Below are 14771 nucleotides of genomic sequence, written 5' to 3'. Positions count from 1 at the left end.
TGTCTTAGCAACTGATTATTTATTTAAAATTATATATATAAGGGAGAGGATTTTTCTTTTGTTTTAAATTATGAAGGTTTCAAAAACTGTGTTATGTTTGGTGCACTGTTTTGTACCTAACTGGTCAAACCATTTTCCTGCGGCTACTTTGAACCTCCACGAGGAACTAATTTGCTTATTCAGTCTCATGATTAATCTGATCTTCATGAAGAAATTTTCTTCTGAAGACTTTTGTTGTATCACAGTCATCTTCAATTCTTAGGAATACTTCTGGTTTTGATGGAGAAATATCAATTTCACATATGGATCTAACCACTAAAACTGAGGGTAACATTTTTCTGTGAAAGGGCATGTGTAGAAAAAAATAATCTGGTTTACATGAAAAAATTGTTCAGCAATAACCTTAAACATTGTGTCATTGTCCATTTCATTTATTTACAGGGTTCTTTCTCTGGCTTTTTAAGTAACTAAAGTTTCCATTTGTTAATCTTTCTCCTCTTGGAAATACAGCAGTAAATGTTAACATAAGTTTTTCTTACAAATACTTAATGACTGTGCTGAAAGCGTTTTTACCTCAAGCATGTCCCAAGAGCCATCAGATCCAGTCTGGCTTAAGGGTTCTGTCTATCATTAAAAGCAAAATGGTCCTTTAGATAAAAGTAATAATGAGAAAGTATTAGAGACTGTGTTCTAAGTGTAAAAAGATTATGTCTCACCATATCATTGTCAATGAGCCTTTATTTAAATTAATGTGAACTGAATATACCAGTTTCTAGAACAAAGAAACAAGCAGAGGTCTGATGGATTTTTATTTTCATCCTGAATTTGTTTTAGAGATGTTTAATTTGTAATTATATCATGCTGGCTGAATGCTTAGTTGTGTTATGGCTCTCTTCCCAGAGATCCTCGTGGATGCAGCTTTTAACAATTCCTGTGTGTTTCACAGATGGTCTGTATTTGCCTTTTGCTTTATTTATTATTTTTTTAAAAACACTAATTGCAAGATTTAAAAATGAAAACAAAAAGCAATAATGACAGTGGAACAATTTTAAGCTTCAAGTGGTTACTTGTCTCCAAAATTTCTTGTGGAACTAAATTGCTTCGGATTACTGCAAAGTCTGCAGCATACATAATAATATCGATCTCTAATTATGGTTTGAAGTATCAGGAATATGCAATTAATGCCTTCAGAATGATGTTTTCATTTTCAGTGACATTTCTTTTACAGGACTGGCACATCCTGATTGATTGCAGAATATCACAAGTAGCCCTAGTTCTTCTCAGAAGCAAACACTGGGCTCTTGATCCCAAATATTTTGTATTTGAGGATGTTGTGGAGTTTGGCTTTAAGTCCCTCACTTTCCTGCCAATGTCAAATGTGATTCAAATCTGAGTTAATTTTCTCATCTGTTGCACTCGTTCTCACAGGACTTTGTTAGAAGCAGAATACAGAGGGGACTGGAAGAAAATAAGCTGGAAGAATTTCTGCACCTGGCACGTACAAAAGGATTTAAGAGGCCAAATCAGATGACAAGGCCATCATCTCAATATTAATCCCTTCCTTCTACACACATTTTGCAGGCCTAGGAAGAATTCTCTCTCGCCTAGACTTTTAATACAAAAAGCTACTCATGTAGAGACAACCTCTGCTGCGAAGGAGATGCTGTTTGACGGTCTTGTCATCAATGAACAGGAAATTATCAGCTAATAAAAGATGGTGACACAGTAAAGCAAATCGAGAATAAATCCTGGACCACTTATGACTCCTTCCCAGCAAGTTAAATTTCACTGGAATTTTTGCTATTGTTCTCAATAGACCACAAAGAGAAACTCAGGCTGTGATCAGCAGTGATTTTAAGGCAAATAGAAAGGAGTAAATAAATGCCACAAAGAATCTTTCTTAGGCTGCTGGCAACAGTACAGCTACAAAATTAGCCTCTGCTTGGGACAGTCAAACAGATGGGAGGCACCCAGGTGGAACAAATGACACACCAAACAACAGACAGTCTCTCACTCCATCATATTTGACCCCAAAGTAATGACAGAGCTCAGGTTTAAGGATGAAATTACTGTCATCTGCTATGCATATTAGTCTAAGCTGAGCTTCCTACACAAAATAAACCCTTTCTGCCCTCTCTGTAAAGCAGATGTTTTGTTGCAAAAAAACAAGAGGAGGGAAGATTAGAATTAGTTCCATTTAAAAACAAAACGCAATGGAGGAATAAAGTGCAGTGCAAGAAGAGAGAGAGGCTGAAGGTAAAGTTACCTCACCAGACTTACCTTTCTTCTGTCTTCACAAAGAGGCACCAGCAGAGCAATGCACCTGGGCTTAAAAAATGAATTTACAACTGCTGCTTGCACGGGGGAGGGCAGCCCCATGGGTGCCACGGGTCAGAGACAGACATGGAGCCTGACAGTTGATTTATCTGCTGATTATCAATGGCACAGTACAGAATATTTTGCAGAGTGAGGTCCCTTACTGGGCCAGATCCTGCAAGGCTGCTCTGGGGGATGGAGCCATCCCAGTGGGCTAACAACCATCCTGGGGACCACAACTTACCCATGGGAGAAACTCAGCGTGACACTGACCCTACCAGGAGAAGATGTGCTGTACAGCACATACATGTCCCAGAGGATAAGGGGACATTTTAAACAAGGCTGGATCAGTTCAGTTAGAAAAAGATTTAGACCCAGTGGAATCCCCGAGATGTTGAGCCAGGTAACCCTCAATAGCTGGTTTTAATGCTGGTTTTAAAGCTTGGATATTTCAAAAAGACCATTTTCCATCCAATATCACAAAAGGGAAATAAGCAAGACCAAAATAATGTCTCACTGATTTTATTTTATTTATGAATCAACTAGTCTAAAGGAAATACTACCGTCTTTGACTAGGAGCGTGGAAGAGTTCAAGGATACAGTATGTATTTTTAAAGAAAAACCTAATACACATGTTTGGAAAGGAAAAGGACAAGACTTAAGCTCCTGGCAGTATTTGCAGACATCCACAGACATTTTGAATAGAGGTATTCTTCTGGGGGCTTTCACCTTGTCTGAAGGTTTTGTACTTGTTCCAGGTCTTGCACTGTTTATTACATTTTAGAAAGTCAAGTTATTCTTTCCTACTGCACTGCAAACTAGAACATTACTCTTGCTAATTTTGGGGACTCAAGAGCAAACAGAGCAGAGGAAGAGCCAGACATAGATGAAAGCACAATTCGAAAAAAGCCATTTAAGTTTCCACTTAAAAAAAAACCAAAAAAACCCCCCACAACCAAAACAACCCCAACAAAACCAAATAGAACGAGTAAGGATTTTCCTCAAACCTGTAGCAGCAAAGTCTGTTCATTTTTTGCCTGCAATATTAAAACCACTGCTGCCAAATATGCCTGAGCCAGCTCTGCATCATATCAGTGATACAGGAAACATAACAAGGGGCAACTTCTAATGCCTTCGTCAGACCAAGGCAAATAGACAGAGATCCAACACTGGAGATTAATATTAAAGCCACAAATAAAGAGATCACATGTAAAGTAAACAATTACAGATTACGGGGAATTCTTTCAGAGAGATGTTAAAAAGAATTAGTGAAACTCAAAACCCACACACATATACTGAGGTCTTGTTTCATTTCCAAGGTATTTAAAAGGATGACATTCATTCCATCCTGCCAGCTCCTATGTGGAGGAAGTGTTCTGCTCTACTGAGTTTGCACTGTATGTTCTATGACTACTCATAGCTCTGCCTGGCACATTATAACTACTGTGGTTTAATCTTCACCCTATACTCCAAAAAAGAACTACTGTGTTCACTGTCAAAGTTTACTATTACTCTCCAAGAACTACCCTGTTCTAGATATTATCCTTATGGAGTCCAGGCTTGTGGGAATTCTGTACCAAGCAATGCAGAAGGATTTTTGACAAATTCCAATAGCTTTGTCAGGTTTGCAAATCAAAGAAACGTATTTCAAGGTGAAGAAGCTAAATCTTAAGTGACATCAAACGTTCAGTCATTCATTGCTATAATAATTCTGACCCCTGATTGTTATCCAAGGATTCATTTTGTCACATTTCCTTCCCAAATCTTCGTTCGTGAAGCCTAGCCATGAAATTTTGTCACATACTATATGAACCGAGTGAAGAGTTTCTTCTCCAAAGAGTTTGCAGTTTTAAAAATTAGAAACAGAATGGATATGACTGTTTCCAAAGCTGATCATTCTCCCTACGTGCCATTTCCTGCAGGAGACATCCTTTAACCTAGAGATGATGGGCTCTTAATCCTTATCAAATTCTTCAGTGTAAAGCACGACTCAACCTACTGCATCTCTGAAGGAAGTGTTTTCCATCTTATCATTAACCAATTGTTGTTGCTATTTGAGTTTATTAGAGGTTCATCTGAGAAAGAGTGGCAGCAGTCCTCAATTTTACATTTCTTGCCACTAAGAAATGATCAGAAATTCGCCCTGTAGCAGGATTCAGAAGAGGGAGGAAGGATGATCATGGTTTTGCAATAATCTGTTTCTTAGGGACCAACTCCCCAAAGCCACAGAAACTCCACTGATGTTTTTAATGAAAAAAGGGATTGGTTCCTGTATTAATTCATAACCAAAGTATGATTTCCCCTTCCCCTTCGGTCTCCTGAGAACAACATATCAGCAAAATAACATCTCGCCACACATGCGCAGCAGCAAAAGCATCTGTGAATTCTCACTGAAGAACTGAATGTGTGGTAATGGCTCATAGCAACACATAAACCAGAACAAAAACAGCTTGACTGGCCTTTTAAAAGAAAATCCAATTCATAACAAACCCTATTTCAGCTTGTTATCTGAGATGGACACAAGTGTTTGAGGGAGGGCAGGGAATGGAACATCCTATTTGTACAATGGCTCCTCTCATCATGGCCGAGCGGTAAATGCCAAGTGTCATGTTGTAGGGCAGTCTGCAGTCCTGTTTTACAGGTGAGCAAACACAGCTAATTCAAACAGCACCCCTTGGCACAGACAAGTCACATACTTTTAAATTAGCTCCTGTATTTCTGGAAGACCTTTCTTCAGCAGTTTAATAAGTGTGTTTAATAATGAGACTCAAACAAACAAGAGACACTGGATTTCCTCCAGTTTCTTCTGGCCTTGAAAAGCCTCTCTTCTTCCACAGTTTCACTGGTGTTATGAATGGTTGTGAGTGGAATCTGGGAGGCTGGAGGTCTTCCTCAAGTTCTGTTGGAAAACATTCCTGAGCATCCATCACTGGAGCTGAGATTTGAGAGTCATTCCCATACTACCCACAGTAACCCACCCCATGTACAGCAATTACTGACCGGACATCTGGCAATTCTGTAGAGCCTATCTACAGCACTGCTCTTGTATTTGGGATGTCAAACAGAATAACTGCATAGCCAGGGTCACACATAAAAACATTTTTCAAGTTAACTGCTCGGTACTTCAGATAAACAAAGATACATTTAGGCTTCCTTTCCAGTAAAGCTCTCTTATTGCCAATTATATCAGAGTTTCCTGGCCTCTGGCAGCACTCAGCTAAACAGCTCCAGAAAGCAAGTACCCCTGAACCAGGATTTGGATGACACAATTGGGATGGTTATTCAAACAGTGTTTACATAAACTGAGAGATGAAGAGAGTGAGAAGTGAAGTTCTGAACACTAACTGACCCTTTACCTTGAGCAAGGCATACTCAGGGAACTGGAATAAAGACACATAGGAGGACTAAGCCAGTTAATTAAACTGATCTAATCAATATATTAGTATTGCTGCAGAGGTACTAGTCTAATTTTCCTTACTGTAGGGAATCAAAGACATTATACTGATATGGAATTTTGCACATGGAATTGTGTTCACTTCCCCTAAAACAGTATGTGCATGGTATAGGCGGATCTTTGAGCTGGAGCCCACAGACAGAACTGCAAATGCAGGGAGCAGCAAGTGGAATACAGGAATTAATACCCAAAACAAGGCAAAATTCCTTTCAGTTTACTGGAGGGATTGCTGTTCTTAAAAAAAAAATAAATTAGGATTTACTAATAATAGACAGGTATTCCTCTGGAGTTCTTCTGGTTCTCCAGTATGAACAAATAGGGGGGTTATGTTGTTTGGTTTTGTTTTGTTTTGAAGTTTAGTCAGTGAAAGCAGTGACTCAGATCACACCTTGGGAACAAATAAGTTCACCAACCGTGTTATTTTTAGTCACCTCTCCAAATCTGCAATACTGGTTAAATATTTGGTCTCACAACACAGCAGACAAAAGTTGTGAACAACACTAACCCCCATACTACTGACTTGAGCTGGAATAAAAGACAGTCAGGGGCCGGTCTTCCCATTACTTCTAAATAAAAACTGCATGCTATCTTTACTACTCTTGCATTAATGAAAAAATAATCCTATTGTTTGGAGTAGCACTTGGTCCCCAAGGAAAGAATTCCTTTTCATCTAAACAGTTCTTTGTTTTGAATCTCTGCTAGGCAGGGAAACAAAATACAGGCCTCGGTTCCCCCCCGCCCCCTTCCCAGGAGCTCTTTCACCATCTGTGCATGATCCTGGCCCAGCCCTTCTTTCCACCCCTCTGAAAAGCACTCAAGGATTCCTCCCAAACATGGCTCACCATGGGAACACACGGCTGCTGGGGATGGTGCTGGGGAGCCCAGGCTTGGATTAAATGTGACAAAAAGCCACTCCCCAAGGATCATCGGGGGCTTGATGTGGAAGGAGAAGTTGGGGAATTATTACTTCCCTCCACTCAGGGAAGCATTTCTGTCCCAAACCATCCTTGTCCCTACAAAGTTTTCAGGAACATAATGCAGCGAACTGAATCCCAGCACTCACAGAAAACCATCACTGAAATGCAGCTCAAGCCACCACTAGGGGTGTTTTTCAAATACCTAAAGAAATGGACATTACCAGCAGAATCAACAGGTAGGAAGTCAAAATAGAGAAATGTGTTCTTTTCTTCCTTCCACCATTCAGTATCAAACCCAGTCTCTAGTTTGTGCACATACGTGAGCTGTTCTCTCCCTTCAACTGTGCTGAAATCATCCCTGTGGACATTAGTTCTCGGAGTAACATTATCTACAAAGAAAAAGCCCTTTAAGATTGCAGATCTATTCGTGCCTGGTTAACATATCACCTTGAAAGGAAAAGATCTTGGTCCTGCACCTTTGCAATAAATGGTTAATTAATGCAGCAATGCTGGTGGAAAGTGGCAGAATTTAGTTCGATTTTTTGACTTTTCCAAATTAGGTCATACAAACCATGCTCTAACTGTGCTGGTGTGGAATTGTCTCAAAAGGATTGCTGATCTATGGAGAGAGAGGAATAAAACTGGAATATATTCCCTCTATCTTAAAGTGCTATGAGTAAGTGACAATTCAACAAGTGGCTGTGAAAAAAGAGCTGTAGAAACAGCAGCATGGATGGTTACATTCATAGAATCATAGAATCGTGGAATCCTTAAGGTTGGAAGGAAGCTACCAAAAGCTAGAAATCCAGCTTCACTCCCCAGGGAAAGAATTAACACAAAGAAGTCGCACAAGGGACAGAGCAAACGTATCACTGTGCCACACTTCTGAACACAGTCACAACCTGGTCCTTCCAAAAGTAAAAAATACCCCATGAAGCCTGTGGTTCTGGTTAAAAAAAAACAAACCACATTTACAGCTGGTCAGTACTAGATCCCTGTTTTACAGCAGCTGTAGAAAAACAACAATTTCAGACTCCCTGTCAGTTTGCCTTATACAAATTGTAAGGCTTGCAGTGAGTCTCTGTTACTCCCAGAAATGCCTGTAGCGCACAGCAGTCCAGGTTGCAGAAACAGCGAGCCCTTCCTTGAAGGAGCAGCTCAGTGATATTTGAGTATGGCACTGCCATGTAGCAGGGCATTCTAGAGTTTAAACACAAAAAAGATTAAAAAAAAAAACAACACATAAAAATACGTTTAATTCACTTGATGCCTGGTAGAGTTGTTTCAACTCCTCTAGATGTACTGCCTGAGTTGGTTATCGGAAGCCAACCTGCTTTTCATGGAAGAAGGTCTTGGTGCTGTAAGAATGATCTTTTGCTGATGATGTAACTGATGGGATGACTCAGGTCTGCCAGTCGTCCTTCGGGGCAGAGCTGAAAATCTCTTGTCACTCCGTAACTTTTCTCCTAGATTAGATTCCCCTCTCCACCCCTCTTCCCACTTAAGAAAAAGGAAAATGTTCTCCCAGCCTCTCCAGCAGCTCTGGCCTGGGATATCAGCAGGAGGTCAGTACAAATAAACTGTCTTAACTCTCCCAACTCTCTTGTGAGCTCAAGATTTCCCCTCCAGCCCTCCCTGCTCCATAACTACCTTAACCTTCCCAGCCCCCAGTCTCCCCCAGTCATTCCTTTGTCTACCTGGGGACCACTGTCTCCTACATTTCCTAGCTCACAATTTTCAGTATACTTGAAGTAGGCAAACTATCAGGTGCCTCTTGACAACCACTGATCACCAGGCTACCAGCCCTTATAAAGCCAGGATATGAAGGCAGGCTGTGCGCCCTAGGCCGGCCCAGCTTGGGACAAGGGTCTTATTGCTATGATTAAGCCCTCCACTACATTTCAGGAAACCCTCAAGGAGCAGAGACCTAAAAGAGAAGGCCTTATAAAGGCTTTGTAAAGAGAAACATTAAATAAAATGTCATCAGCCATAAACAGGAGGAGTGAGCTGGGAATGATGACACTGGGATGCAAGAAACAAGGCACCTGACTAGGACTTGGTTTCAGCAGGGGGTGAGATGCTGCCAATGCCTTGGGACGATCCTTTCCCTGAAATCTCTTCCATTTCCCAATTTCCCAAGCACATCACATGTAAAAGTTTAGCCCTGCCATCACATCACGCTCTACACAAACAGCCTTTGTGCACAGAGGAGGAGCCTCTGCCTGGCAGAAGCCGAAATCGCCCGTGGCAGATGTTGAAATCATTCCCGGCGCCGAGTGCCACGGCAGACACGCACAGGATCTCCGGTCCATGTTGCAAAGAGGTTTAAGAGATTTGAGGCTGGGGAACTATATTGTACTACTATATTGTACTCCAAATTGCAGAAGAGGATGCCTTGAGGAGAAATAATTTTAAGTAACCCGGGCTACGATATCTAGCCAGTTTATAAAATTTTCCATTTCGTGGGCCTGTAGATAAGCAAGTGTTAATTAATCAAAATATCATGTCTGACAGCTTTTTAGAAAACCCCTTGTCCTGGTTTCAGCATCACAGCATTTAAATATATCATTATGTGCTTTTTACAAGCCTGATTGGAAAAATTACATCATGTTGGACTTTCTCAACACTTGGTGCGTCAGCTCTCAGTGTCTAAGAGCCCCATAAATAGATGTTTGGACCACCTCAATACAATTCATGTCTGCAGTTTTTCCACAACACACTTAACTCTATTATTCAAATAAAGTGCAAGTGGATCTTTTCTTGGGAACTGGGGTTATGCAATTCTCAGTATGGGAGGTTCAAAAAAAACCCAGTATAAAGCCAAACATGAGCTGCAAACCCTTGCAGAGCACAGAGTCTGTTCATATTTATTTATATGCTGTGTTTCCACTTCATTCTCACTTAACAGCCACTAGCTCCTTTTGCCTCTTTTGATCTACCAGACTCTTTCTCTCTCGTGTCTTAGTACACCAAGCAGTTAAACATCAATGTGCCAACTGATTAATAATGAAAATGTAATTGCAGGTTGATCAAAACTTCCGTATAACTAGACCCCTATGCTGCTAGGAAATACTGTTCCAAATTAAAATTATAAACCCCTACAGTACTGATGAGATTTTCCCAAAATTCACTGAATTTTGGAGTTTGACAGAAAACCAAAAGATTTGCTGTTTCAGGTCAAAAATATAACACTACTTTAATATACACACTCATCTCTATATATATTTAAACCTTATTTGAGGGTGAATTTCATCATCTGTATGCCAGCCATCAGCAGTTTAATGAGAAAGTTCCTGAAAGCAAGAATACACTTTAACATCACCATTTCCATTTGTTTTCTGTTCTGTTTTCACCAGAACTGAGACATTTCACGTTAAGTTTGATTCAGAATGCCAAGTTCAGAAAAAAAAAATCTCCATAGTTACACACCTCTTTCTTGCAATGAAGTGCCAGTTCTTCAGGGCTCTGCTTCCAAATTATAAGTGCTGTAACACAGTAAAAATGCCTTGCCTCAGTCATGATAGACCTGTTTACAGTTTTTAGCCAACACCTAAAACATAGACCATTTTCCTCTCTACAAAGACAACTGAAAGACTCCAAGGAAACAACCCAAAAATCCAGTTTGTGATGTAAAATTGAAAATTTTGTGGAGATACACCCAGTCTGTAATACCAAAAGGAAGGATTCAGCATGAATTTGTCAAATCCAAAGAAATTCCAAAGGTTATATATTGGAAAATAAGAGATGTATGGACCATATAAATATACAAAAATAGAATCTATTAATATGAACTCTTAGTGTAAAATGTAACAATCAAGTTTAACTCTTATGCTTGCAGTGTACAGAAATTAAGAACAAGGTATTAATTCCCAATTAATTACATTATATATATCCTTTAATTTAACACAAGCACACCAATGTCATGTAAGAAGTCCCTACCTTTCTTTAGAAGGAGACACCTATACAGACAATATTAGTAAGCTGGGGTTAGAGGTAAGCTCATAACTGATTTTTGTTATTTAATTCCCATTTCTAGAAATAAGAAATTACCTTGTGACTGTCTCTCATTCTGATTTCTGCTGTAACGCTCTAAAGTCATAATCACATCTCAGTGTTTGCTTTATTAATTATGAGGACATGTAAGTTGAACCTGGACTTCTCCCGCTGACTCAGGGACTGCAAAGTCCTATAAGAACATAAATTCACTCGACACAGGCGAGTTCAACAGCTCATTCCTTCTGGGGCCTGTGATAATTTCGACATCAGACTGAAGCACCAGCAGCACCAAGTCCAGGGCTCTCCTCCACGCCTCTGTCTTGGCTGCAACGTTATCATAAACCTTTAAACCCTCGCCATGGTCAGCAAAGAGACCAGAGCCACCCCCAAGCACATCACCTCTTCTAAACAATTCCAGTATATATGCTGAGGGAGAGCCACAATCCACTGCTTTCCTGAGGTGATGATCCACTAATGCACGTGCTTCCAACTCCGACGGAGCCTTTGCCATGTTACACATGACCACAGAAAGGTACCTCTTCCAGCCACTTGCTAGTGCTTGGAGCACAAGGGATTTATACTCTGCCACAGGTGCTGCCAGCCAAGGACTGGGAAACTCTTTCCCAGCCTTTGGTGGTCGCACAGGCTGCTCTGTGAGCACCTGGATGTGGCTGAGGCACATGAGCTCCACTGCACCACCCCCAGGAAAAACCTTCCCATCTTTTAAAGCATGGTGGAGTCGACACACTGAAGTCCAGAACTGGTCCTCAAGGAGCTGCACCTTGGAAGCCACGGCAGTGGTGAGCACGGCCGTGAGCAGGGGGATGCCTCGCACGTTGATCCGGACTGGCACAAGCTCACCCAGATCCATCGCACGCCCATCGCTGGCCTCCCACAGCTCCACCTGGGCCCCGTTCCCAGCACAGGAAGGGTTCAGCTGGCTCAGATACGTCACTGGCTGGGCACCAGTGACCTCCCCAAAGGCACACAACACATCCCGAGGCACAGGACCGATTACCAGTATCCTGCTTGCGGTGCATCTGTCCAGTAAGTTTTTGCACACGCTTCCTTTGACCAAAACTAGGTTTACTTCAAAGCTCACAAGAATATCTAACATTCTGCTTAGCCATGTGTCTCCTGCTCTGCCTCCCTCTAGGTTAGGATGCTCCAATATGGTCCTTACGTTATGTGGTCTGTTAAAACCTAAGTGACGATACTGCTCCGTTAGGTCACCATCCACCAGCAGGATCCGGAGGGATTTGTCTTTAAAGTGTTTGATGAATTTGGCTTGTTCTGGTGACACTAATGTGACAAAGCCCTGGGAGACACAGGAACAGCTTTCAGGCAGGCCCAGCAAAGAGCATGTCACAATCTCTGTGATATTAAGCTGGGAAGAGCCCCTGCACTCTTCTCTCTCTTGCTGATACTCAACAATGCTCTGGAGCAGTTTCACACCAGCCTGATTTCCATGACTCAGAGCCATTGCCAGGTGTCCTAAATCAGAGCATTCACATGGATCTGCCGATGGTTTCAAAAGGTATTCCTGAAAATTACCTTGTTGACCTGAAAAATGGCTTTTTCCTAAAGTGCTGAAGTGTCTGCTGTGGGTTAACTTCTGTTTGATACAGCTGGATGCGATAACACCACTTCCAGGAATCACAGATGAACTTCTGTCACCCGCTGGTTTGACAAGAGAAGCTGCTGAACCAAAGCCAACCAAGGGTGAAACCAAGCCCTTGTTAAAATGACAATCATCTCCTTGATGGGAACAACAACTTATTGAAATTACTTCTGGTTCAGAAATACATTTCTGAAAATACAGCAAATCCTGAGGATTTAGAAGGCTGTCACATCCAACTTGGCAAGCTTTGCATTCAAAAGCGTTGGGCCTAACTCTGCTAGAACACAGCTCTTTCTTTACATCATGTATTGATATTTGGAGACACTGGACTCTCTCACAGCAAGAGTTCAACCCCTCAGACATCACAGACACTATTGCTGAAACAGGAACATTCTGCTGGAGGCACTCCACCACGGCACTGCTCCACGCACCAACGAGGAACAACAGGGTACTCATCCCAGTCTTAAACTCCTTGTTCTGTGCCTGAATGGTTTCATTAAGAAGCTGTCCAGCAGCACTAGTCAAATCCAAACTTTCAATCAGTCTAACAGCAGAACAAATCAATGTGCTTTGGTTGGTGGTTTCATCCACAATGAATTTATGAGATTTCATTGGCCCCAGAAATGCTCTTCCAGTCGATGCCAAGGATGAGAGTTGCTGGAGTCCAATATGTCTCCTTGCATTCACATCCCTGAAAGCCATGGGCACTGGGCAGCATCTGTGGACAGAACACAAACTTACTGACCCAACCTCACAGCAAGCCAGAGCAGATTCCCAAAAAAGTAATTTAGCACTCTAACCCTGAACACAGCTCTGCTCTGTATAAAACAATTCTTTATCCCGTGCACTCATTATGAGACGTCAATGCATACAATTGCTGAAATGGGTGTGTTGCTAAAATGCCATTGAATCGTTTCTGGCTTTCTTCCCACAGTTTCTTCAACTTGAAGCATTGCAGACTGCATAGAACTACCATGTCCCTCCTGACCTGTTATCTGGAATTTCAGTTATTTGCCTTACTTAGGGCAAAAGTTCATTAGAGCAGAATGGGCAAATTACGTGCAAACCACAAGTGCTCTGTACAGATTCTTCTTGGTACCAATAGTTGTACCCTTTGAAGGTTTAATCTTCAAAATCTGGAAAACCAAACTTATCTGTTTCCAATTCTATCTAGTCTATTTAGCACACATCAATACTTTATGCATGTATGAAAAGCAATGCCACTTCTAAATACCTCATGAACTGCCAAGGTTTTAAAATTTTTGATCTACTGCTCATTTTAAACACACCAAAAATAAATCTTCTTTTCCTCAAAATCTCTTCCATACCACAGTCCTGGATTAAACTAAAACTTCCTTTTTGAATTATAAAGCATACACCCCAAGAATTGAGAACCCTGAGCCCTATACCTTTTATGCTCAGCTTCAAATCACAGAATGGTTTGGGTTGGAAGGAACCTTGAAGATCATCCCCTTCCAAACCCCCCCGCCACGAGCAGGGACACCTTCCACCAGGCCAGGTTGCTCAGCGCTCCATCCAACCTGGCCTTGGACACTTCCAGGGATGTGGCATCCACAGCTTCTATGGACAACCTGTGCCAGGGTCTCACCACCCTCGAAGTAAAGAATTTTCCCCTAATATCTAATTTTTTCCCAATATCTGAACTATTCTAAGCCTACTCTCTTTCAGTTTGAACCCATTCCCCCTTGTCCTGTCTTGTAAGCAGTCTTGCCCCATCTTTCCCACAAGTCCCCTTCAGGTATTGGAATTTATTCATCATATCGTTTATCCCTTCTCCCTAAAGGCCCCTTGGCGCAGCTAGTCCAAAATCCAAAAAACTCATGTTTCCATCCCACTCAGCGAAATTCCATCAGAACACTATCTCCTAATCTTCACAGGGAGAGGAAGCGCTTCCCGGATCGCCGGAGGGGGGGAAGCAGCTTGGAGCGGACGCAGCGGGCGCCCCGGAACTGCCGTGGCAGACCGGCCCGGTCGCTTCCTGCGGTCCGGAGGGCCGGCCCGGTGGCTCGGCGGCGGGTGCGGGCGCGGGTGTCTCACCGGTGTGTGCGCGCTTCCCGGCGCTTCCCTGGACACGCCAGTTGCCTGGACACGGCGGCCGCTGCTCCGCGGGCGGGCCCCGCGGCGCTCTCAGCCGTCAATCACGGTCACGGCGCGGCGCCATTGGTCCGTGCTGGGCGGGGGGGCGGGTCCCGCGGCGCGTCCGGCTCGCCCATTGGCCGATCGGCCGGCGCGTGTCTGTTGCGGTGCGTCCCGCCCGGTCCCGTCCCGGATGGTTCCCGCCTGGATGGTGAGCGCGTCCTTCCTTTCCTTCCCTTCCTTCCCCCGCGGGCTCCCCTTCCCACTGCCGACTCCCCCCCGAGCCCCTCCGCCTCCCCGCCAACCTGCAAACCCCTCTCAGGGTTCCACTCCCACCCAGGCCGCCGCTGCCGCCTGGTTACCTCCGCCC

General features: G+C 42.8%; 2 protein-coding genes across 6 annotated transcripts in view; one reads left to right on the top strand and one right to left on the bottom strand.

Moving 5' to 3' along the window:
• Positions 1-4117: 4117 nt before the first annotated feature.
• Positions 4118-14432, bottom strand: BBS12 (Bardet-Biedl syndrome 12). Of its 5 annotated transcripts, XR_003530245.1 has the most exons (4): positions 14363-14432; positions 10738-13022; positions 10117-10172; positions 4118-7076 (listed from the first exon to the last, which is right to left on the bottom strand). XR_003530245.1 is itself a non-coding variant. In XM_027658906.1 (2 exons), exon 2 carries the CDS (start codon positions 13004-13006, stop codon positions 10874-10876), a length of 2133 nt encoding a protein of 710 aa, XP_027514707.1. In that variant the 5' UTR covers positions 13007-13022; positions 14363-14432; the 3' UTR covers positions 9096-10873. The 5 variants fall into 5 exon arrangements, 1 of the variants encoding a protein (XP_027514707.1); XR_003530243.1 differs by having other exon boundaries at positions 10117-13022; XR_003530244.1 differs by lacking the exon at positions 4118-7076 and adding an exon at positions 7096-8120 and having other exon boundaries at positions 10117-13022.
• A 73-nt stretch (positions 14433-14505) lies between these two features.
• LOC113954504 (caltractin) overlaps positions 14506-14771 on the top strand; it is a 5169-nt gene continuing 4903 nt past the window's right edge. The window contains exon 1 of the mRNA XM_027658908.1: positions 14506-14612. Within this exon, the coding sequence (XP_027514709.1) occupies positions 14595-14612 (18 nt within the window). The 5' untranslated portion in view covers positions 14506-14594. The remainder of the gene's footprint in view (positions 14613-14771) is intronic.

The sequence above is a fragment of the Corapipo altera genome, unplaced genomic scaffold (assembly GCF_003945725.1).
Source record: "Corapipo altera isolate COAL_440 unplaced genomic scaffold, ASM394572v1 255, whole genome shotgun sequence".
Taxonomy (NCBI): Eukaryota; Metazoa; Chordata; class Aves; order Passeriformes; family Pipridae; genus Corapipo; species Corapipo altera.
This window is presented reverse-complemented; position numbering and strand designations above follow the sequence as displayed.

Coding starts and splice junctions, on each gene's coding strand:
- BBS12 (XM_027658906.1), bottom strand. CDS start 13,006: ATGGCTTTCAGGGATGTGAATGCAAGGAGACATATTGGACTCCAGCAA.